This window comes from Octopus sinensis, linkage group LG11 (genome assembly GCF_006345805.1).
Source record: "Octopus sinensis linkage group LG11, ASM634580v1, whole genome shotgun sequence".
Classification (NCBI taxonomy): domain Eukaryota; kingdom Metazoa; phylum Mollusca; class Cephalopoda; order Octopoda; family Octopodidae; genus Octopus; species Octopus sinensis.
In genome coordinates, this window is record NC_043007.1 from 58716864 (window position 1) to 58739987 (window position 23124).

At 33.8% G+C, this 23124-nt stretch overlaps 2 protein-coding genes across 2 annotated transcripts in view; one reads left to right on the top strand and one right to left on the bottom strand.

Moving 5' to 3' along the window:
• Positions 1-4269: 4269 nt before the first annotated feature.
• On the bottom strand, positions 4270-23082 carry LOC115217043 (proteasome subunit alpha type-6). The gene is made up of 7 exons (XM_029786607.2): positions 22815-23082; positions 15034-15128; positions 10833-10914; positions 8302-8457; positions 6874-7052; positions 6367-6461; positions 4270-4390 (listed from the first exon to the last, which is right to left on the bottom strand). The coding sequence occupies exons 1-7, from the start codon at positions 22888-22890 to the stop codon at positions 4333-4335; spliced, it is 741 nt and encodes a 246-aa protein (XP_029642467.1). The 5' UTR covers positions 22891-23082; the 3' UTR covers positions 4270-4332.
• LOC115217042 (adenosine 3'-phospho 5'-phosphosulfate transporter 1) overlaps positions 22406-23124 on the top strand; it is a 31945-nt gene continuing 31226 nt past the window's right edge. Inside the window, exon 1 of the mRNA XM_036507518.1 lies at positions 22406-22502. The gene's annotated coding sequence lies outside the window, so the exon portion shown is untranslated. The remainder of the gene's footprint in view (positions 22503-23124) is intronic.

Sequence of the window (23124 nt, forward strand, 5' to 3'; positions counted from 1 at the left end):
GGACTTCTATCTCTAAATGACATATATTTCCTTATCGAGAATAATTCATTTTATTTGAATCCCTGTGATGCCGGAATTTTTATTCCCCAATAAATAAAATAATCTATATATATATAAATATACAGGTCGTTATCGACTTATGACCAATTGACTTTACAATTGGCATGCCAGCTTCTGGCAGCAATAATAAATATTGAAATCTAATGGGTTTAATTTCTTAGAAATTAACACATCTAGGTTTGGTTATCGATTGTCACTGTATTGGATGACTATCCTGACACAGAGACATCGAGGCAACCTTGTATTTGTTTATAAGACAACTGCTTAATACTCTGAAATTTTTGCCTAACTCCAGTATAATTGTATGATACAAAATGCTGTGTATGACTTTTACCTGAGAATGTACCATAAGACTGTAAAAATATAAAACAAAGCCATGTAGGCCTATAGGCCGATTTACAAACAGTCAGTCTGAACCAATTGTGGTTGTAAGTTGACAACGACCTGTACTTCTTTTTTGTATCTGATTTGCAAGATTCTTTATGTGAATTCGCGTGTTGAAGCATATTTTGTTGTTGTATGGGGAGAGTCATTTTGTCTTTATACCTTATTAACTAACACACCGGTTTGATTTCCAGAATTTTGTTGGTAACTCCGTCCATTATCAGTGCTGCATTCGTAACTGTTAAAATATAGAAATTGGTATTGAATTATAATAATATTATCAAGAGTCCTGATGATTGGGGTTGCGTTTAAGAAATGTTCCTGTAAAAGACTGCGTGTATAAGGAACATTAAACGTTTGTTTGTGCATGCATGTGTATTTACATATATATATGTGTGCGTGTTTGGTCTCTGCATATGGGCTTGTGTGACTATGTTGTTATAGTTGTTTGTGCAGCTGATGCTGTAGTTATCATTGCTGCTATTGTCACTATTGTTGTTGTCATTAAAATTGCTATTGTTTTGGTTTCGTATGTTTGTGTTGTATTGTCCTAATCTCCATCTTATTTTCAATTTCAGACAATTATATGTAGCAAATTTTGGCGGTAACTTTAAGACATGCATTTCATCCATATCCAGCTGTTGTGCCATATATTCCAGGGGTGTCATTTTTGTTGGTGGTGGTATTGTTCTTCAGTGCCCTGGCATTGAAGTCCTCGTTCCAACATGACAATCCCATCAACATTGTTTGGATATCTGTGTTGACTCATACCACGCTGAGATCATTGTTTCATCCACTTAAGTTTTTGCAGGTATGGTTTACTCAGTGGTATTCTTGTAGGATGAGTGTCATGAATCTTTTGTGTGATGTAGGGGTGTTTTTCAGTTCATGCAGTAGGACTATCTTTTGTTTCTGGTACTGGTTGATTTCTTTGTATATTTTCTCTTTGATGTTTTGCAACATCATGTGTTTTAGTTTTCTTGCTTGGTGTTCTGAGTCCTCAATGCTTGACAGCTGAATTAACAGATTTCGTGTATAACCTAGAGAGGATGCATGCTTTAATGAAATAGAGCTGTTGGGTAACTATTTTGATTTTTAGACAGCAGAACAGTGTCTGTCAGCATCTTGCTAGCTTGGCTAGAGCTTATTCTATTTCATTTTTTTATCTGGTTTGCAAGATTCTTTATATGAATTCGTGTGATGAAGCATATTTTGTTGTCTGCGGAGAGTCATTTTGTTTTTATGCCTCATTAACTAACACACTTACTGGTCCAATTTCCATTCAATTTGTTGATATATTTTTTTCTTCCAGAATTTTCGTTGCTTCTTGCAACCTTCTCACTAGTTGTTGACTGTCCTTTTGTTTGTTTGTATTCTGCATATTCATGTTTTTGTGTGTGTGCATGTTTGAGTGTGTCTATGTATGAGTTTGCGTGACTATGGTTGTGTGCCTCCATATGTGTTTTTGTATGTATCTGTGTGTATGCTTGTCTTTCCATATCACCTTTGTACCTATCTATCTGTTTACCTACCTAACAGCCTACTAACAAATGTACCTATGTATGTATATTCTCTGGGTATTTGGGTATCATACCTTCTACATGTATTTCCTATTTAGTATGGGCGATGTTTTGTTTATGAGGCCAACTTGACATCTGCATTTTATCCGAGTAACCGAAGAACCCATCACTCAGATAAATACAGGAGTATGTCCTCATAAATGAAACATCCCCCACACTAAATAGGAAATACACACAGAAGGTAGTGATACTCCAATACCCACAGAATATACATACATAGGTATATTTGTTAATAGGCTGTTATGTAGGCAAATATATACATATGTATATAGGTAGATATGTAGGAAAACAGATAGATAGCTACATTGGTAATACAGACAAGCATACACACACACACATACAAAAACATGAATATGCAAAATACACACATGCATACATATGTACACTGACACACACATGCGCATAAACAAAAAAAAGGAACACAGCTGATTACAGTCAACAACTATGAGAAGGTTGCAAGAAGTAATGAAAATTCTGGAAGAAAAAAATATATATATAAATAGTGGAAATTGAACCAGTGAGTGTTAGTTAATAAGGTATAAACACAAAATTCATCTCCCCAGACAACAATATCTATATATAATGTCCTTCACACAAAACATCTTGCAAAATATTTCTCTTTAAAACTATATCACTCCCACAACACTTGCTTTGCTTGTAAATGAATGAAAATTATAGTTGGTTGAGGAGCTAACATTTCAGCACTGGGTCTCTAACAAAAGTATTTAACTTAAAAAGATTTGGTTTCGTAAGTTATAAATAGATAGATACCTTAAAACTTTTTCTTACTTAGTTATTTCTCAACCCATTCATTTAAATTTTAGACAATTTCAGGACAATCCCTGATGCTGTGAAGTCAAAATGAAACAAAGATACTATATATATATATCATCATTTTTTAACGTCTGTTTTCCATGCTAGCATGGGTTGGACAGTTCGACCGGGGTCTGGGAAGCCAGAGGCTGCACCAGGCTCCAGTCTGATCTGGCAGTTTTTCTATGGCTGGATGCCCTTCCTAACGCTAATTCCTATGTAACTAAGTCCATCAGGCTACAAACAGATTCAATAAGTACAGCTCACTTCAGCAAAAAGCAGAAGCACTGACAAGTATTTGTTTCTTTCATTGCTGAATTCAGCTGTTCTTTTGAGCCAGGAAAAGCAACTGCAAACCAAATCAGTATATTCTTCATAAGAAAATTAAGATTTCATAAGCTTTGTCATGACATGAAATCAATAATTATATATTATATACATACACATATCACATTTAAACATAATGTTTATGTAACATGAAAATTCACGACTTTTTAAATGATTGTTTGCAATGGATTACACTGAATGAAATTAAAATATATTTTTCTCTAAAACGTGTTTGTTAAATTTTATGTTGATTGATCTAGTAGGCATAAGTGATGTTCTATCTTTGGATAGAACCAGCACATGCTTTTTATTTATAACCATGTACAACTCTCAGAAAAATTACAGCAAATACCTCAATTTCAAAAATGTAAATTAAATCCATCTTACCTTTGATCAAGCTAATACACAAATACATGGAGACAGTGTAGAGAACACAGTATGGATACCACCAATTTTCATTTTTGAAATAATATTTGATTTTGGTAATATAATTATGAAGACCTGAAAGTTAGTAACCAAACCTATGGCAACCTGCTATTATGTGAAGGAAACCCCATTACAAGAATCACTTGCTTATATGCTCCTATCTTAGGTAGATGTGAAAGGCTACTAATTATTTGGTTATTGGTAACAGATTGTACATCCAATGGAATAACTATGGACCAAAGATACAGTTTTAGTGACAAACTTAGGTCTTTGGGAACCTGTAGTTAATGTTAGTACTTCTACAAGTTTTTTTAAATGATGATGGCACAGTAAGGACATCAGAACCTGAATAAAGGCTCATGACCGCAATCACAGTTTACAAATGTAAGTGCATTACACCTGTAACATTTAAACACACAAATATGAACTATACATTCCTGCTTTAACATACTTTTACTCAAAAATTTTTGAATTCTTTGTTTGCTAAGAACCATTACAATCCATACATGGTAGCCACTCTAATCAACAATATATTTTCAGTTAGTGCCCTTTATAGCGCACTGACTGAAAATGTCCTGTTGAAATTTCACAATCTGAAGAGTCAAATCCATGTGATGGTTTATTTACAACCAAACTTAAAAGATTTAATGACTGGCACGAAATTATTATATTCAAGAAATCTTAGTGAGAATGAAGTTTATTTGAACAAAATGGATTATTACAGTTTCAGTGTTTCTTTCAATCAGTCTTTCTCTGCTATGGCAACAAGGTGGGCTTCTATCTCAGATTCTTTTAATGTTCTACAAAAAAAAAAAGAAAAAGAAAGAGGTAAGAACAAATCATTATATGAGAGAGTGCTACACCTGTAACAGACCATTTCAATAAAATGAAACAACTAACCCGATTAAATTACAATCTTCCATCATAATGTAATAACCTTTTGTTAAGTTGTGTCTCATAACATAAAAGTTATTCTCAATTTCATTTGAAATTAACAGAAAGACAAAAGAATTGTATGTCCATAGGAATATGATCAGGGAAAGGTTGAAATGCCTGATGAAACATTTGTGACTACTGGCAGAACACTGCCATCCAGGAAGTTTCTTGTTAATAATTATGATATATATAAAACCATTATTTTAACACCTGCCTTTCCTAAGCTTGCCTGTGTCATACAAGATTCGCTGATGCAGATTTTCCCAGGCCAAATACTCTTCATGTCACTGACACCCACTATCAAATAAGCTACGTTTTCACAGAAGACTGCAATGTCATCACTTGTATAATGGTGATGTTTGTTTACTATTAATACACACTGTCAAAACAAGATGCACATACAACAAGCTTCTTTTCAGTTTCTATCTACCAAATTCATTTACAAAGCTTTAGTTGGCCTCAGGCTCTAACAGAAGACACTTGCCTAATGTGCTGCAGAGTTGGACTGAATGCAAAAGTACATGGTTGCAAAGAAAACTTCTTAATCACAGCTATGCCCATATATATCACAAAAATATGTGTAAGCACAGTCTTGTTTATAAGTTTGCTTTGCAGCCATGTGCTTTCAGAGTCATTCTCACTGCATAGCACTGAGGATAAGGATTTTCTACTTAAGAATTAGTGAAATTGGTAGATGGGCGTTCATTTAACATCTGTTTTTCCATATTAACATGGGTTGGATGGCGACTTATTTGAAGCAGAATTTTACAGCTAGATGCACTTCCTGTTGCAAACCCATATCTGTTTTTCAAATAAGGGGATTTTCATTTTTGCTTACAGGTTTTCATAAGCCTAGAGTAAGTGGTAATAGTGTCAACAAGGGATGTAAATATATCACCATATCATCACTCAGGCAGTGACAAGCAATACTGTAGAATGTCAGTATCTGCATGTGAACTGGGTTCATTTATTCTGCGGCATCAATGCTAGCAAGGTTAGCTTGTAGTCTGTAAGAGTAAAGAATCCTATTTAAAAATGACTGGACACATAAAATGTCTTAAAAAAATAACGATGGAGTGCCTTGGATCAGAATTCTGTCTTTTAAGGCTGATTTAGTTTAAGAACAAATAACACTGTAACATGATTTTTGTCCTTGGGTAGCAACTGTTATTTCCTAAAAGTATGAAAAATGCCTAATATTTCCTTCAAACTTTTGCTTTTTGTTAAATTTATTCAAATCCCAAACAATCCCTCTCAAAACATGGCTATGATATCCCGCACACTACTCTTGTTCATCATCAGAGGTGCACATATTGTCAGTCACAAAGAGACATGCTCAAGCAGTTACGGTCAAGCAACTGACCAGCAAATCTATGGCACTGAGCAGAATATTTGCTATTACAATATTTCTGCTTCAGCAATTAAACACTGAATCTGTCTGAAATGTTCTGGCAAATAGGTAAGAGATTCAAAACATTGATATCCATGTCACAAAAGCAAAGTTTGAAGGGAATAAGTAGTCATTTCCTTTGATTTCTACATAGAAGCGAAAAGAAAATAACTCTTATTAACCAAAGAAAAAAAAAAGTAAAAATTTTGTAATTCCAGACATGTATGTCAACCATTTATAATTGTGTGCACAATTCTTTGCTGTAGCTATATTTAAAAGAGACTAACTGAAGGTATACAAATCACTAACATCTTCAGCAACAAACATTCTCTAAAAATTTAAATTTAAAAAATTAAGAGTTTTATAATTACTTTTATATAATTTTTTAGACCATGACATGGCTATTTTTGTAAAATTTAGAATCTATTCAGTACAATAATGAATTATTACCTGAATTTTGGATTATCTACAGTAACAAGACCAACTTCAATCTCTGTAGGTTTAAAGTCGGCAGAAAGAATTGTCGATAAACAGGAAATAGCCACCTAGCAAAAGGAAAATATATCATATAAACACACACATTCATATATACTTATTTCCACAGAAATATTTTTACAAAAAGAAAACAGAAGTGTTTAGTTTCTTGTGCAAAAATGCTAAAACATCACCCTCAGTTAAAAAGTAGACAGATGTTGCCCACAATCTAATGGAAAAGCAGGAGAAAGATAAAAGATATTTGGGATCTACCAACATTTTATAGATGAAAGACATAATTAGTAACTGGATTATTTTGTACAGTTTTTATCAGATTTAATATTAATTTCTGTTGTATTATATCCATACCAACATGGAAACGTCTGCATGCCCACATATTATTTACTTTAATTACAAATATGCATAGATGATACAAGATAATGTTCCCAATGTCAACATAGTTACACATAACATAACTATTACCTCTACAGCTTCTGATTTTGTGAAGTCCTGCTTCTTTTTAACTTTTTTCTCAAGGTAATTATTAGCTTCCAACTGTTTAACTCCAGCTGCAGTAGCTTTGTAACCTGAATAATAACCTGCTGGGTCAGTTTTGTACACTTGAGGGCCTTTCTCATCATCAATGCCAATCAGGATGATACCTAGGAAATACAGAAATTTCACCATGTTTAAGGAACAGTTAACATAATTCTTTAGTTGAATTTACACATTTTCCAAATGATGGAAAACTATGCAGCTTAAACAAAAGAATCCTGGAGAAAAATCTAAAAGTTCATAAATATAACTAAGGATAGCCTTGACAATGAAGTATAACAGCTGTACATTTAACCCTTTAGCATTCAGATTATTCTTATTTATTCGCATTGTTTTGAATTTATCATGCATTATCTCATAGCTTCAAGATTTCGACAATGTAATCATTTATTTTCAGAATGTTATTGTAGGATAGATATAAGAGGCCAGATTTAGCCAGTATAAATGAAAAAAAGGTAGGTTTAAATGCTAAAGGGTTAAGGAGCAGATTATTTTTTCACTGCTTTCATTTATTAGACTGTAACAATGCTGGCACCTTGAAAGATACAGTTGAGTATATAAACCCCATTACTTAATTGGTATTTATTTTATTGACTTGGAACGCTGAAATTCAAAGTTGTCCTGGGTGGAATTTCAATAAAGAATGTAAAATGACAACTAAATATGAATGTTTTACTGTCCTATATTCCACCAATTCTTACATTCATGAATTTAAACCATACCATATCTACAATAACATACTTAAAGATTAGATAAATAAATTTACCTGTTTCAAATTGCCTACAAAAGCAAGTGCTTCAACAAAAACTAACCAAGATGTATTAAAATGGAGAAGGCAGAATTCTGCTTTAAGCATGCCATATAATCCCTCATAACTTTTTCAGTTATTGGAATTTTCAGAAAATTTATATTCTATACATGGGGATTCATATGACTACGAAAAAAATATGTGAAAAAGTTTTTGAAATTTATTTTTTAAAAATCAGTTTAAATGTGTTTATGGGGAGAGAAATATTGAAAACCATCAATACATCAGTTACAAACAAATGAAGAGGATATGAGGTGATCATGAAATGTGCTACAAATAAAAGCTAAATAACACTTAAATCACACACCTAATTTTTTTTTTTGCATAATTGTATGAATTCCCATGTGTAGAAAACAAATCTGCAAAAAATTTCAAACAAAAAAGCAAATCTGAAAAAAATCCCCAAAATGAATAGGTTATGCAGGTTTATAAGAGGTGCTTAAAGCAGAATTCTGCCAAAAAAAAATGGGCAATTCCTCAGTTGATCTAAAGAAAATAATGGAAATAACAGTTGTTACAACTGAAAAACAGAAAAACAATCTACATACAGCAACCAAGTGGTCTCATTTCTGCACTCTGTGTATAAACCTGGGAAATATCGGCTAAACGTTTGCATAGCATATCCACAGGTATTTCATACCCGTATGTGTGCATCCATTTTGCAGCTTCATAACGTGCTCGCTGAACCTGAGAACGGCTGTCAGCTGTAATGATATTAGTACAAGGAAAACAATGAATAAAATAAAAAAAGGTCAAAACAGTTTAAAAAGAAAAAAAACCACACAATTTTTTCAAATTTAATGATAATATGCCCCTACAGTATCAAAGAATAAAACAACAATAGGCAGTAGATTTTTTCAGCAAGTCTGGCTTAGATTTCATTTACTCATGTTAAAGGATTAATCACCAATCCTATATTAGAATATTCATCCTTATCTGGGGAAGAAAACTGTCAACACTAAGTGTTATAGCCAACTATGCTCAGAATAGACATACTAGCTAAAATAAGTAAGTATTGATTAAAAACTTTTGATTTATTTTTATTGTTGTTTAACCCCATATCTCATTGAGAAAACCTATAAACACAAGCATTTCAGCTATGAGCATCCAGACTTTTATTTAGATATAGTATATCCAAGATTACATTATCCAATGTGTCCACTCTTTTTTTTAAGGTGGTATAGTTTAACCTGAGAGAGAATTAAGCCAATATTTCTAGTACTGGTCACACAAAGATTCCTTTGTCATCTTCATTTTATTTTTTCCATCTCTCAAATATGTCTTTTTTTTTTTTTTGTAAATTTACAATGTACTGTATTATGTATTTCGTTACAGTCAAAGAGAGACTTCCATTTATACATCACAGATCTTTGTATTGAGATTTGAGAGACTGATTTTCTATTGAGGTGGACTACGTCTTGGAGAAGATCTTGGAGACAATGTTTATTTTCCATGCTGACATGGGTTGGATGGTTTGACAGGAACTGGTGAGCTAGACAACTGTACCAAGCTCTACTGTCTACTTTGCCACAGTTTCTATAGCTGGATGCCCTTCCTGACACCAACCACTTTACAGAGTGCAGTGGATGCTTTTTATGAGGCACTAACACCAGTGAGGTCACCAAGTAACTTGCACCACAAAGACCTCTTCAAATAAGAAGGGGAGTAGTAGTACTGAGGGAGGTGGGTTTATGCCAGTTGAGAAGTTAAGGAATAATAGAGGAACAGGAATCTTACTGTAGAGGAGATAAAGCAGATAGTAGGGAAGAATATAAGTGATACACAAAACAGACAGGCCGAGTGGACAGGAAGTTCACAAGAGTGAGAAGGGAGAGTGGGAGATAAAGAGGAGGAAAAGGGGGAGAATGCAGTGAGTGGTAAACATGGGTGGAAGGAGGCAAAGGGTTCAACCACTTAACTATTCAGCTCTAGAGTCTCTGTAGTTATACACACCTCATCCCACCATATAATATAACCTTCAGTAAAAATTAAAGCAATATTCTGTGAAAACATACCCAGCCATTGTTATTTGTGTTTAAAGGACTAGAGGAAATGTTATCTTAATTGGAAACAGGTAAGAGTAAGGGTTGGCAAGAGGAAGAGCAACCAACCACAGAAAATCTGCTTCAACGAATTTCATACGACTCATGCAAATGTTGTAATCCTTTCATCTGGACTGTTATAACGCCCACTCCAGTATAGCAGTATAGTTAGTTAGACAAGTAAAGACACAACTATCTATGACTGACAGTATTTATAATGACTATTACATACCACTTGTCATGTGGGAGGGATGTACCACTATTACTATTATCCCCATAACATCTCCAATTTTAAGTTTTTCTTAGGTAGTGTAATTTTATTTCTTTCAATTGCAACTTGAGCAAACCAGCCAACAATTTTTCCATAATTTTATGGTTTGGTATACTATAAAATTCGCATAAGAAACTTTGTGATTTCTGTAACTCCTTGTGACTTTGTTAATTCATCACCACCACTGTTGCAATCCTTTCATCTCAAACGTGTTTTGTGTGGAAATGGAGTGTTATAATGCTCACTCCAGTATAGCAGTATAGTTAGTTAGACAAGACGTGACTATCGATGAATGTTTACTTCGTACTCCCTCCTACCAACACTGACAGTATTTATAATGGCTAGTGCATACCATTCGTCACATGGGAGAGGTGTACCATTATTACTATTATATGCATATCAAGCATGGAAAAGTTGTTATTGTGTGTGTGTGTGCATGCATGTGACCCTGTGTGTCATTGTATTGACACCATTTGAGTATTAGTGACATTTGTCTATATCCTGCAGCTAGGCAAGTAAGGCTTGGCACCAGGAAGGGCATCCAACTGCAGAATGCTATCTCAGGAAGTCTCATCCAACTGATGCTACCATGGAAGAAAAGCAGGTGTAAAAAAACAATAAGGATGGTGGTGGTGTACAGCAAGACGGTTCAAAGTGTAGGACAACTTATACAGTAGCACCAGAAGTTAAAAAAATCATATTCAATATGACAGTAGACAAACTATTGTAATTAACAGGTAAACTGATAAGCAAAAGTCTCACTAACCTGTCATACCAGTCATCACACATCCAATGTGATCAGTTATTTGGTAGATATGTGTTACAGTGGAAGGGTCCAATAACTTGTCCTAAGAAAAAAAAAAAAAAGCAATTTACTTCCAAGAAATTCTCTTTTTAATAATAATAATAAACCCTTTAACATTCAGCTTACTCTGTCAAATGCAATGATTATTTATTTCATTTAAAAAAAAAAACTAATCATGTATTATCTTGTAGTTTTGAGATTTTGAAGATGTGATTGCTTATTTTTAAAAACACATTGCAGAGTAGGTATGAGAGGCTAGATCTATGGGCTTAAAACGTAGAATATTAGGGCTGGATATGGTCAGTTTAAATGCTATAGGGTTTAACTCTTTAGTGTTCAAACCAGCTGTACTCGGCCAAAATTAATTCCCCTTTATTTGTTCAAGCCGGCCATATCTGACTGCTCCACGAAATCGCTAAAAAAATAAACAAACCATGTTATTGAATTATCATAGCTTTGAGATAATGCGAGATGAAGCCTTTCCTGCCTTTATTCAAGTATAAATACTGTGAAATTGTTTAGACCACATGGCTTTTTCAACATTTGAAGAGAAGTCTGTACCTTAGTTTTTAAAGAAATGGCGTCAGCAAGTAGCGATTCTGACTTTGAAGGTTTTACTCTTGACAATATAGAAAATATAAACGAAAACAAGAGTATTTTGTCTTCAGATAAATCTGATATTGATATTTGTAAATATTTGTCAAACAGGGAAGATTTTGAGAAGAAAAGTCATAAAAATGAAAGTGATGGAAATGATACTGTAAAACATGGCAACACTGATCCACAACACAATTTATCCCCTGATGCTCAACCATTGGACTATATTTTTATTTTTACGAGAAAGCTTTGTTTGAAAATGTTGCGGAAGAAACAAATATGCGCAATGTTCAATTTCTATTCGCAGAAGAAACGATCCATTATGGCAGCCAACTTATACTGCAGAAATGAGAGCGTTTTTCACAATTAATATGTTTGACTGTGGAACTACTGGAGTCCACATATCTCAAGTATAATGTCGAAGATGAGGTATTCGAAAAATATATCAGTATTTACATTTAACTGATACTGCTAATGTCCCCAGCAAAAACAACCCAAACTACGACTCCCTGTAGAAAGTACATCCTGTAATTGATTTACTTGTTAATAATTATAAAACTGTGTATCTGCCTGGGAAAAAATCTCAGTGTAGATGAAGCCATGATAGGCTATAAGGGCAGAGTACATTTTCGGCAGTACATGCCAGCCAAACCTACTAAATGGGGGATCAAGGTATGGGAAGTTTGTGAATCGGAGACTGGATATTGTGTATACTTCGATATTTACACAGGTAAAAAATATAATGGAAACAGACCACATGGATTGGGACATGATGTTGTATGGTATCTTACTGAACCATTTCACCATCAGCACCGACACGTCTATTTTGACCGTTTTTTTTTCTGCAGTGGCTTTGGCAGAAAACCTTGCCCATGTAAGTATTTACATGTCCAGTACTGTTATGGGAAACTGTAAAAGTTTACCCTGTGAAATAAAAACAAAATTTAAAAAAAGAGGGGACATTTTACAAATGCAAAGAGAAAAATTTATTAGCTACTGCTTTCAAAGACAAAAGACAGATTTTATTTCTGTCTTCTAATAAACAACCTGGTGTTGGCACTGAGGGGAAACCCCTAGTGAATATTTATTATAACAAATATATGGGTGGGGTTGATAAATCTGACCAATATCAGGCATATTATCCAGTAGGTCAACCTAGGAAGAAATGGTGGAGGTACATTTTGTGGTTTTTAGTTAATTTAACTATTGTAAATTCATACATTGTATATGTAAAAAGCCACAAGGTACCTCTACCACTAAAGGACAACAACCATTTTCAATTTCGGGTTGACATCGCATCTCAGTTATGCAAGGGCTTTTCTTCTAGAAAACACAGAACTGGGAGAAAAGCAAAATTAACTGAGGTGGATGTCAACAAAGAAAATATTGACTTTCATAAAGTCGAAAAGATAAATGGAAGAAAAAAAGTTAGCAGACTGTGTTTGCTGCAAAAAAGAAAAACTGCAAAGGGTGCTTTGGGCAGTTTCATAACAGAAATAACTATATTATTTTGTATATTCCTTTTCGTTTTATTATAAATAATATGTGAAAGTGAGAGATAAATATTAATTTTCAGTATGTTACACACTTGTATTCACCTAAAATTATCCCAGATGTCAACCACCAACAATTTTACATTTTTCAAAATGAGGTACATCAATTGGTATTAATTAAAATAATAGGTCTCCTATTAATGAGATTTTTTTTATTAGATGCATTCTGTAATGTAAATGAATTTGTTAAATTCTATAAGAGTACATAGCCAATGGTATACTGACTAGTAAAAGAGTTTTGTACTTTCTTTTCAATGAAGACATTTGAACGAAATATAGAAAAAGAGTAAAATCTTGTACCAATTACACCTGTATTTTAATTAATTCTAATTAATGTATCTCATCTTGAAAAATGTAAAATTGTTGGTGGTTGACATCTGGGATAATTTTAGTAACAGATCAAATAGGTAATATGTATTAAGAATAGGAATTTTAGTGTTTATTCATAATGTTATTGCTTTTACACCTGTTAATTAAATTTACTGGCCCATAAAAGCCAAAATTAATCAGAAAGATCAGCTAAAATTACGTAACTATAAACCACTGGCATATAAGCATCCATTTACAAAATTTCAAATCTGTATGTAGAAAATTAACAAAGTTACAATGAAATATTGTGGACACCCTACTTGAACCTGAATAAATCAAAATTTATGTGAACAGATAAGCATTACATTTGACAAATTAATCTGAACACTAAAGAGTTAAACTCAGTAATTAACACATATCTTAGCTATAAAACAGAAGTTTACAAGCTGAGATCTTTAAAAGTTTCATGTGGTTGATGTCCAATTTGAACTTCAAATTAATGAGAACTGCATGTAAAACAGGAGCAATTTCAAAGCATTGCTGTTCTGGGATAGAATGAGCAGACAATGTATTTAGTGCAGGATCTGAGTATGAGACACAATAATGGTAACAAGGAGAGATGGATGAATAAAGTGGGTTTGCAAATAACTTGCAAGTTCAAATGAGCAGAGGTTATTTTCTTAGCAGAAGCGGCAGAAAGAAACAACTGGAAGCTATGGTCATAGCATCTTGACAGTCTTTGGTTATTAGTGAAATAGATGTTTGTGAGCAGTGACAACACTGATATGTCAGTAATATTTCAATTTAATACTTGAGCCTTTGTAATTGGACAATACAGAAGTCTTTTCTGGCCATAAAAATGAAATTTTGGGAATGTCATTAAAAAAATTACAGAAATTATTAAATCAGTTAATTTACAGCTTGAGCTTTTCAGTAACAACCCATCTACTACAAAATAAGGCGAGCTACCCCTACAGTCAGCTAATTAATCTGGCATAAATATAGTCACTCTCTTATTTAAAGCCAGCCATCACCTGTGAATGAGTATGGCCTGGTAACATGTACCATGCTTTTGCTAATTGTTTTAGATTACCTGTGTAACTGTGAGCAGACACAGACACTCTCCCACATCTCCAAGCCTTTGACTTAGTGACATATCCAGGATATGACAACTGGAAAGAGAAAGATCTACAACAGCATAAAATAAAGATGCTTGCTTAAAAGCACAATGTACTATCCAACCCAGGAACTGAAGCAATAACACTGATAATCATGAACCAAACACCTTAACCAAGTGGCCAGGAACTTTCACTAACAAGTGATTTGTTCAAACCATTATGCTCTTAAACCAGATTACACTCATCCCTTAACTGTGAACAACTCACAAACTCTACTGGTACAAGACAACTTATCTATACATAAACTACAAGTGAATGTCAAAGGGAAAAAAATGACTGAAAAATACTGGGTTATCTTAGTGACAAGTCAAATTTCACAGTAACAATAATTATATTTTGACAGACATCATTCTTCAGTTACTTACCATTGAGAAATCGATTTCAATCAAATTCCCCAGTAAGTTTTGTCAAAATTCTAGCTAAGAAAATTAAGCTATAATTTCTCGTAATTTATTTTTAATGAATTTCAACATTTTTAACAAATTTCAAAATAAAATACTGCTTATAGATTTTTTTCATACTTACAGGAACCTTTTTCTGAGTAACTACAACTGCTGAGTCTTTTCCCTTGATAGCAACGGATGTAAGTCCTCCTTGATTAATGGCTTTAAAGGCATATTCTTTGAAAAACAGAAAACCAGAAAGAAGTGTTAATTCAATACTGAGAATAAAATATTCAACTGCAAAGAGCAAAAATGACAAGGCTACATAATCTACAACAGATCCCATACATAACAACCTAAAGCTCACAAGTACAACATTAGAACAATAACTGCTCTATTAATTTTCAAGAATCACATTTTTACCTGTGCTGAAATTTCTCCCTCATTTCCCTAGTTTAAGAAATTTAGTTGAATCAATTTATTCATTAAATTATCCTCAAAAATAGATGGAAAAAAAAAATCAATCTGGTGAAAATATATTTCTTTTAAAAATTGAATAAAACAACTACAAACACAATCAACAATCTCAACTATTGTTGTTTAGTTCCTAGTCAGCAATGATAATCCAGATATGATTTAAATTCTTCAGATTGTGATCATCATTTGCATTTCTTCCCAAATGCCAAATACAGTGTATCTTGTATCACATTATCCAATATATGTCCATCCCATTTTAACCCTTCAGTATTCAAATTGGCCAGATCTGGCCAAAATATTCTACTTGTTTTATATTCAAACTGACCAGCTCAGGCCTCTTACACCTACCCTATAATGTCATTCTAAAATAAACAATCACATCATTGAAATCTGAAAGCTGTTGGTACCAACATAACAGCGACTTGTTATTTTAAACTTTGATGATTACTTTGAAATAAATTTTTACTCAACTATTTTTCCTGTAATATAACATTCTGAAGTGCAGACTTTGATCTATTGATTTATGCTAATGCCTTTGTTTTCACTATTTCTCCTTACTTATTTTAGGCAACAAAATTAAAGACAGAAAAAAAGAGAATTTGAGCACAGCAGAAACTGCTTACAGTATCAGTCAAGCAGTTGGCCAGGAAACTGTTGATGAATGTACTACTTCACATTGGTTCCAAACATTTTGTAGCAGTAACTTAGAGCTTAGAAGATGAGGAAGGTCATGGGTGAGTTTCTGTGACCAATGACCAATTAAAGGCCTTTAATGAAGCAAAAAAACACAAACAAAACTATTTAAAAGGTAATCATTCAACAGTTGTTTGATATTTGGATTACATTGGTAAAACAAACATGGAGCCTGGGCAGCTCTCATTAAACTGTCCAACCCATACCGGCATGGAAAATGGAAGTTAAATGATGATGAAAATTCAAAAATTGATGCTGCATAAGCTGAATGAGGCAAGAAAAAAAACTGTCATTACCACATCTGTTCTGCACTTCTTTTGTACAACAAAAATACCCCAGTTGTTTTCCATTTCATTACATGTGACAAAAAATGGATTCTCTACAATGACTGTGTTCTGCATAGCAGCCGGACAGAGGTGAAATATCAATATACACTTTCTCAAACCAAAGCTACATCAAGAGGAAGTTATGGTCACTGTTTGGTGGTCAGCAAGTGGTATCTTCCACTATTATTTCTTGAATCTTAGTGAAAATAACACAGCAGAAAAGTGTTGTCAGGAAATCAAAATACACTAATGGCTGCAATAATTTTATTCGATAGTGGTCAACTAAATTTTCTTCTCCATGATAAGCCAGGTCAGTTCTTGCAAATGACTCAGCAGAAATTGAACATCCTGGGCTACAAAACTATCTCACCCAACTTATTCCCGAGGCATTCTCCAACTGATTACCACTTTTTCAAGTATCTTCATATCTTCTGGCAAATATCCCTCAACAAGCAGTAGCTCAAAATGCCTTCAAAGACTTCATCAGTTCAAGACCCCCAGAATCTTATGTAGTCAAAACAAATTTGTTTCTTGTTGATGAAAATGAGAAGATTTTAATGGTTAATATTTTGTGAAATAAATAAAGAGGCAAGCTAGCAGAATTGTTAGTATGCCTGGCAAAATGCTTAGCAGTATTTCCTCCATGTTTATGTTCTGACTTCAAATTCTGCCAAAGCCAACTTTGCCTTTCATCCTTCAAGAATCAATAAAATAAGTACCAGCTGAACACTGGGGTCAATATAACCAACTTAACCTACCCCCCCTCCCAAGTTGCTGGCCTTGTGCCAAAATTTGAAATCAATATTTTGTGAAATAAACTTTATTTTGAGCTAAGATATATTACATTAAAATTAATGACTAGTACACAGATATGACTTTGTGGTTAAGCAAAACACTTTGCAACCATGCAGCATTTTGAGTAGGTGTCTTCAATAACCAAAGGACAACCAAAGCTTTGTGAGATATACATGTGTGCATATGTTCATGTCTCCTTTCTTGATATCACACACTAATTGTAAACAAACATATCATACAAAAATGGAATAATTTCTTTTATCTTTAACTGGTTTCAGTCATTAGACTGTGGTCATGCTGGGGTACTCCATTGAAGAATTTTTAATTGAAGCAATTGACCTTAGTACTTAATTTTTTGCTAAGCCTAGTACTTATTCTATCAGCTTCTTTTGCTGAACTGCTAAGTTATGGGGACATAAACACACCAACACTGGCTGTAAAGCAGTATTGGAGGGGGAACACACACACACATGTAATTATATAAGTTTAAGAGATACAAGGAAGAAGTTCAACTCAGGCAGACTACGACTGGTGTATACAAATACAGATTTAATAAAAAGAATTGTCTTAAACATATAAATACATTCAAAATATAGAGATATAGAAATATAAAAATATATATGAATGTTAACAATATGCAAGGACAAATAAATATATAAATATAATAGAGTATAGATAAAAATATAAAAAGACATTTCGTTTAAAAATTATGGAATGCAGGGAGTAATAAATGTTTAAAAAAGAGTTTTTGGTACCATACTTAAATGAAATGAAGTTTTCTTACAATCATTTCAAGGATTCTTTCCAAAAGTACATGTGAATCTTATGATACACTTTGAAGGAATGCTCCCATCATCAGGGAAAATGAGAAGAATAGTGTTGCGCCAGAAATGTGTTTGTTTTGGAAGTATTAATTTATGTTTTATATAAGAGATGTATGACTTATGGAAATTATTAATCACCATCATCATCGTTTAGCGTTCGCTTTCCATACTAGCATGGGTTGGACGGTTCAACTGGGGTCTGGGAAGCCAGAAGGATGCACCAGGCCCAGTTTGATCTAGCAATGTTTCTACGGCTGGATGCCATTCCTAACGCCAACCACTCCATGAGTGTAGTGGGTGCTTTATACGTGCCAGACGAGTCTGGCAAACGGCCACGATCGGATGGTGCTTTTTATGTGCCACCGGCACGGGGGCCAGGCGAGGCTGGCAACGGCCACGAACGGATTGTGCTTTTTACGTGCCACCGGCACGAGGCCAATCGGGGCGGCGATGGCAACGTTAAGTGGTAATAAATTGTTGTATTATAGAAAATGTTACTATGCAGGTTCAAATTTAAATTTACTCTTGAAAGTTGAATAATATCTATGGTTACACAAATGAATAGCTTCAGAGAACTTATTTAAAATATTAGAATTTAAAAGGCGAAGGATTATGTACAATTCTTTTATACACAATCGACATCTGCCGGTAATGGTAATGTATGGTGGGGCCTCATCTATGATCAACCAAGACAATGTATAATTAATGTTTTGCAATTTTAAACTGTGTATATAGCTTGTTAGCGCTGTAGAGTTTCTATGTTTTAACCTATTAAAGGAACTTACATATATTCTATACCATTTTTTTGAAGTCTTTGGTACTTCCTATATATACTCTAGTTTGCTGTTTTTCCTTTATCACTGTATATTTATATATTACATTTTTGCGTAGACATAGACCCGCGAGCGGACATAATTCAGGGTCCCTACAATCGCAACTTTTTGGCTTCCTATTTATACTTTTAGTTTTATTAATGTTATTTGAAGTTGTGTTAGTTATCCTATGATCTGGGCTTTTATTAATTTGGAGTTGAATTTTATTCCTGTTTGTCGATGTGATAATTGAACCCAAGTTCAGCATGGTAGAGTAAAATAATTTTATAGTATTTTTGTTAAATAAAGGGTAGGATTTTTGGTGCTTGGGGAAATTTAGTTTAAGAAATTTTAAAAACTGTCTTGGTAGATTTTTAAAACTTAGCGAAAACAGGGGGTGGAACCATATAATTTGTCTTTTCCTAGATTTAGAGTGAGTTACCCATCCAGGTCTTTGGGTACAGAGGGAGCATGTTTGTTAAAATTTCTAGTGTTAGGATTATAAAATTTAAGAGGGTTAATGACACATCTTATAGGTTTATGATTTAATGAGGGGGTTATGTTATTCATATCAGAGTTACTATGAGGTGTTAAATTAGCTAATTTGGCTTTGAGTTTGGTGTCAGGGATGTAGAAAATATGATCCTGAAAGCCGCTTAATTTTAGGGCATGATTACAAGTTGGTGCGTGTGCATTGAAGATCTCCTTGTTTGCTGATAGACTGGATATTCTAATGGAGATGGCGATGATAATACTATCAATGGTTAATTTTGGATGATTAGAAGAGATATTAATATATCGCAATGCTCAATTTGGTTTACTGTACAGGTAGTATAACATTGTGTTTAGATTTAATGTGACATCTAGAAAGTTGACTATTTTTGTGTTGGTCTTGAATACAATATTGAGATTAAAGAAATGTTCTTAGTGACTTTTTAATTTGTTCAATCTCCGATTTAGATGAACCATTTACTGTGAATAGAGTGTCATCTCTGTATAGCTCACCAGATGTTTGGGTAGCTTTTCCTAATTTGAGACAGTAGATAGAGACCCACTAAGTCTGTCACCTGGGCTGAATCTGACGACCCCACGGTGATATCAAAGTAGTCCAAGTCACTTCAAATCCAATTATGATCTTTAAAATTTATCAACGTTTTTCTCACGGTTAGGATAATACTAATATCAGATCGAGGGATGTTGACAAAATCCCGGGCAAATATCAGTGCCTTATTTAATAATATTGAGAAGATAGTAGCATAACTCGATATGTCAAATTGTACAAAACGAGTTTTATGCTTACTCAGGAGCCAATGGAACCATGTTAAAACATCACCTGTTGAATTCCAGAGGGTTTTAACATTATTTTAAAACTCCCTTATGTAAAACATAAATTAATACTTCCAAAACAATTAAACACATTTCTGGTGCAAGCACTATTCTTCTCTTTTCCCTGATACTTCATTTCATTTAAGTGTGGGACCAAAAATTCTTTTTTAAACATTACTCCCTGCATTCCATAATTTTTAAACGAAATGTCTTTCTATATTTCATTATCCTCAGCTATATTTTTATCTATACTCCATTGTATTTATATATGTATATATTTATTTGTCCTTGCATATTTTTAACATTCATATATGTTTAAAGACAATTCTTTTTATTAAATCCGTATATGTATACACCAGTCGCAGTCTGCCTGAATTGAACTTTCATGTATCACTTGAACTTGCCTAGCGTCTCAGGTTTGACTTGAGCACTTCCATGCCTTCTATGATTTTCTAAGGAAAATATACAATTATATGTATATGTGTATACATATATATATATATATATACACACACACACTTAATAGGCTTCTTCCACTTCTCCCAGTTGCCATCTACCAAATCCACTCACAAGGCTGAGACTATAGCAGAAGACACTTGCCCAAGGTGCCATGCATGGAACCATGTGGTTAGTAAGTAAGCTTCTTCCCACACAGCCAAACCTTTGTTGAAATGATGTATATCCAATGTATTGTTCATGTTCAAACAACTAGGGAAATGTTATATAGCTTGGAAATAGGTGAGGGTTGGCTATTGAGTATCTGGTCATAAAAATTCTGCTTTGACAGATCTTGTTTGATCTGTGTAAGCAATAGAAAAGTGGACATCAAAAAGATGATGAATACTTCTGTTTAGTATAGGCAAAATCTTTTGTTAAAAGGTATCAAGAAGTGACTGTCTTCATATATCAGGACTTACACGATGAAAGTAAATCAATGAGATCTGCACATGAGTGCCAACAAATTCATTTGAAATGGCTTTATTATAATCTATTTCAAATTTAATTGGTAGAAAATTGATAATGAGCTGTGTTAAGTAATGAAAGTTAACGGGGCTTGGAAATGCATCAGACAGACTTTATAGCACATTTCCCTCATAGTCTTCCCCTACTGATTGTTATTTAGTCTATCATATTTGAATTTGTTTTGTAATCATCATCATTTAATGTACAGATTCCACGTTGGTATGGATTGCAGTTTGACAGGATAAATGCATCTTAATAAGTGAGAAGAATTGCATATATCTGAACTATTTCAAAGAAAAGCATAAATTTAATGTTTAAAATAGCTTTAACCAAGGAATGAGATCCAACATTTCTTCACTTTTTCCAGAATTTCTTCTCTTTATTTTTTTTTTTTGCGAAATACGGAGTTTATGATTCATGTGTGAGTGTGTGTTCTTGATACTCGTTTAGAACAAGTAGTTTTACACCAATTACACTATTTTTTCTTAGTTTAAAGGCCGTGGACTGAAGATGTGAAATTTCCGAAGCCTCTCCCCCACCCCCCTTTCGCGAGCGCGCATTTTTTTCATGATAGTCGTTTAGAGCAAGTTGTTTTACACCTATTACGCTGTTTTTGTGCCCGGTTCAGACGCTTTCGGAAATTCCCGATATAAATATTCCGAGGCCTCTCCCCCACCCCTCTTTCGCGAGAGCGCATTTTTTTTTGTCATATTCGTTTAGAGCAAGTTGTTTTACACATATTACACTATTTTTTTTTTGTTTTGGTGCCCGGGTCAGCTCCTCAGACGCTTTCGGAACTTCCCGATGTGAATTTTCCGAGGCCTCTCCCCCACCCCCCTTTCGCGTGCGCGAATTTTTTTTTTCATATTCGTTCATAGGAAGTTGTTTTACACCTATTACACACATTTTTTTTTTGATTTTCTGATATTTGTTACGCCCTATATTAACCTTAACTTCCATCTCTAGCATATTTCTGGATATCCAGGACAGAACTCTTAAAAGCTAAAATATTTTGGTGATAGCATTATTTGATATGATATACATTATGATACGCATTATTAAAAAAGTTATGGTTACGATTATGTTGAAAATTTCAGTTTCAAAAGGAGATTTTACTGCTATTTCATAACGTTGAATTTTAACGACACGCTGTCTGTTTTTCTAAACTAAATGCTTGTCAATTTTATCCGTGATCATCTCATTCTTTTTAACATAAGTACAATTTATTGTGTTTCTCACCCGGAATTTCAATTCCTCGTAACATGGATGGATGGATGAAAAGCAAAATTAACCTCGGCGGTATTTGACTCGGGATGTAAAGGGCCCTAACTGTACAACAGTTCGAACTTGGTAAGTACTGGTTCCAAAATCAGGCTCAAGGCGTCGAATTTATAGGTAAGTATGAACATTTATATATCTTCCTTAGCAGTATTAGAGAATAAATAGCGTTAAGAAGTGTTCATAATTGATTCAACTTAGCTTGCCGGACAGAGCTAACAAATATTAGGAGAAACCATAAATTTGAAGCCCCCCTACTTTTTGATATACTGAAAAGGTTACTGCAAAGTAGTCGACACTGATGGATTTTCGCTTCTCATCTATAAAAAGAAAAAAATGCACAAGAAAAGTGAAAAGATGTAAAACAGTTTACTAAAAGATCACAACCAGGCTGAAAAATTCATAGACTATACAAGAGAGTAAACTCACCAACTTGATAGAGTCTCCCCTCAGGTGAGAAAATAGTTATGTGCCGGTCGAATCCAGCACTGCTGCCGCGAGACATTTTAGATGGATGATTCTTTGAGGAACTGTTCTTGAAGAACGAAGCAAACTGAAATATGAAGAAAGCTTCGTAATTTGTTTATTTGTTATGCTTCTTTTTCCGACAGAGTTGTTCTGGAAGTCTGAATGGGAAAACAAGGAAAATGAGACGGCAACTTTGTCAACTTCCGGTGCTGAACAATAATGGCCGTTACTAATGCATTGTGGGTATTTAGCACAGCTTCCGCCGGTTCAG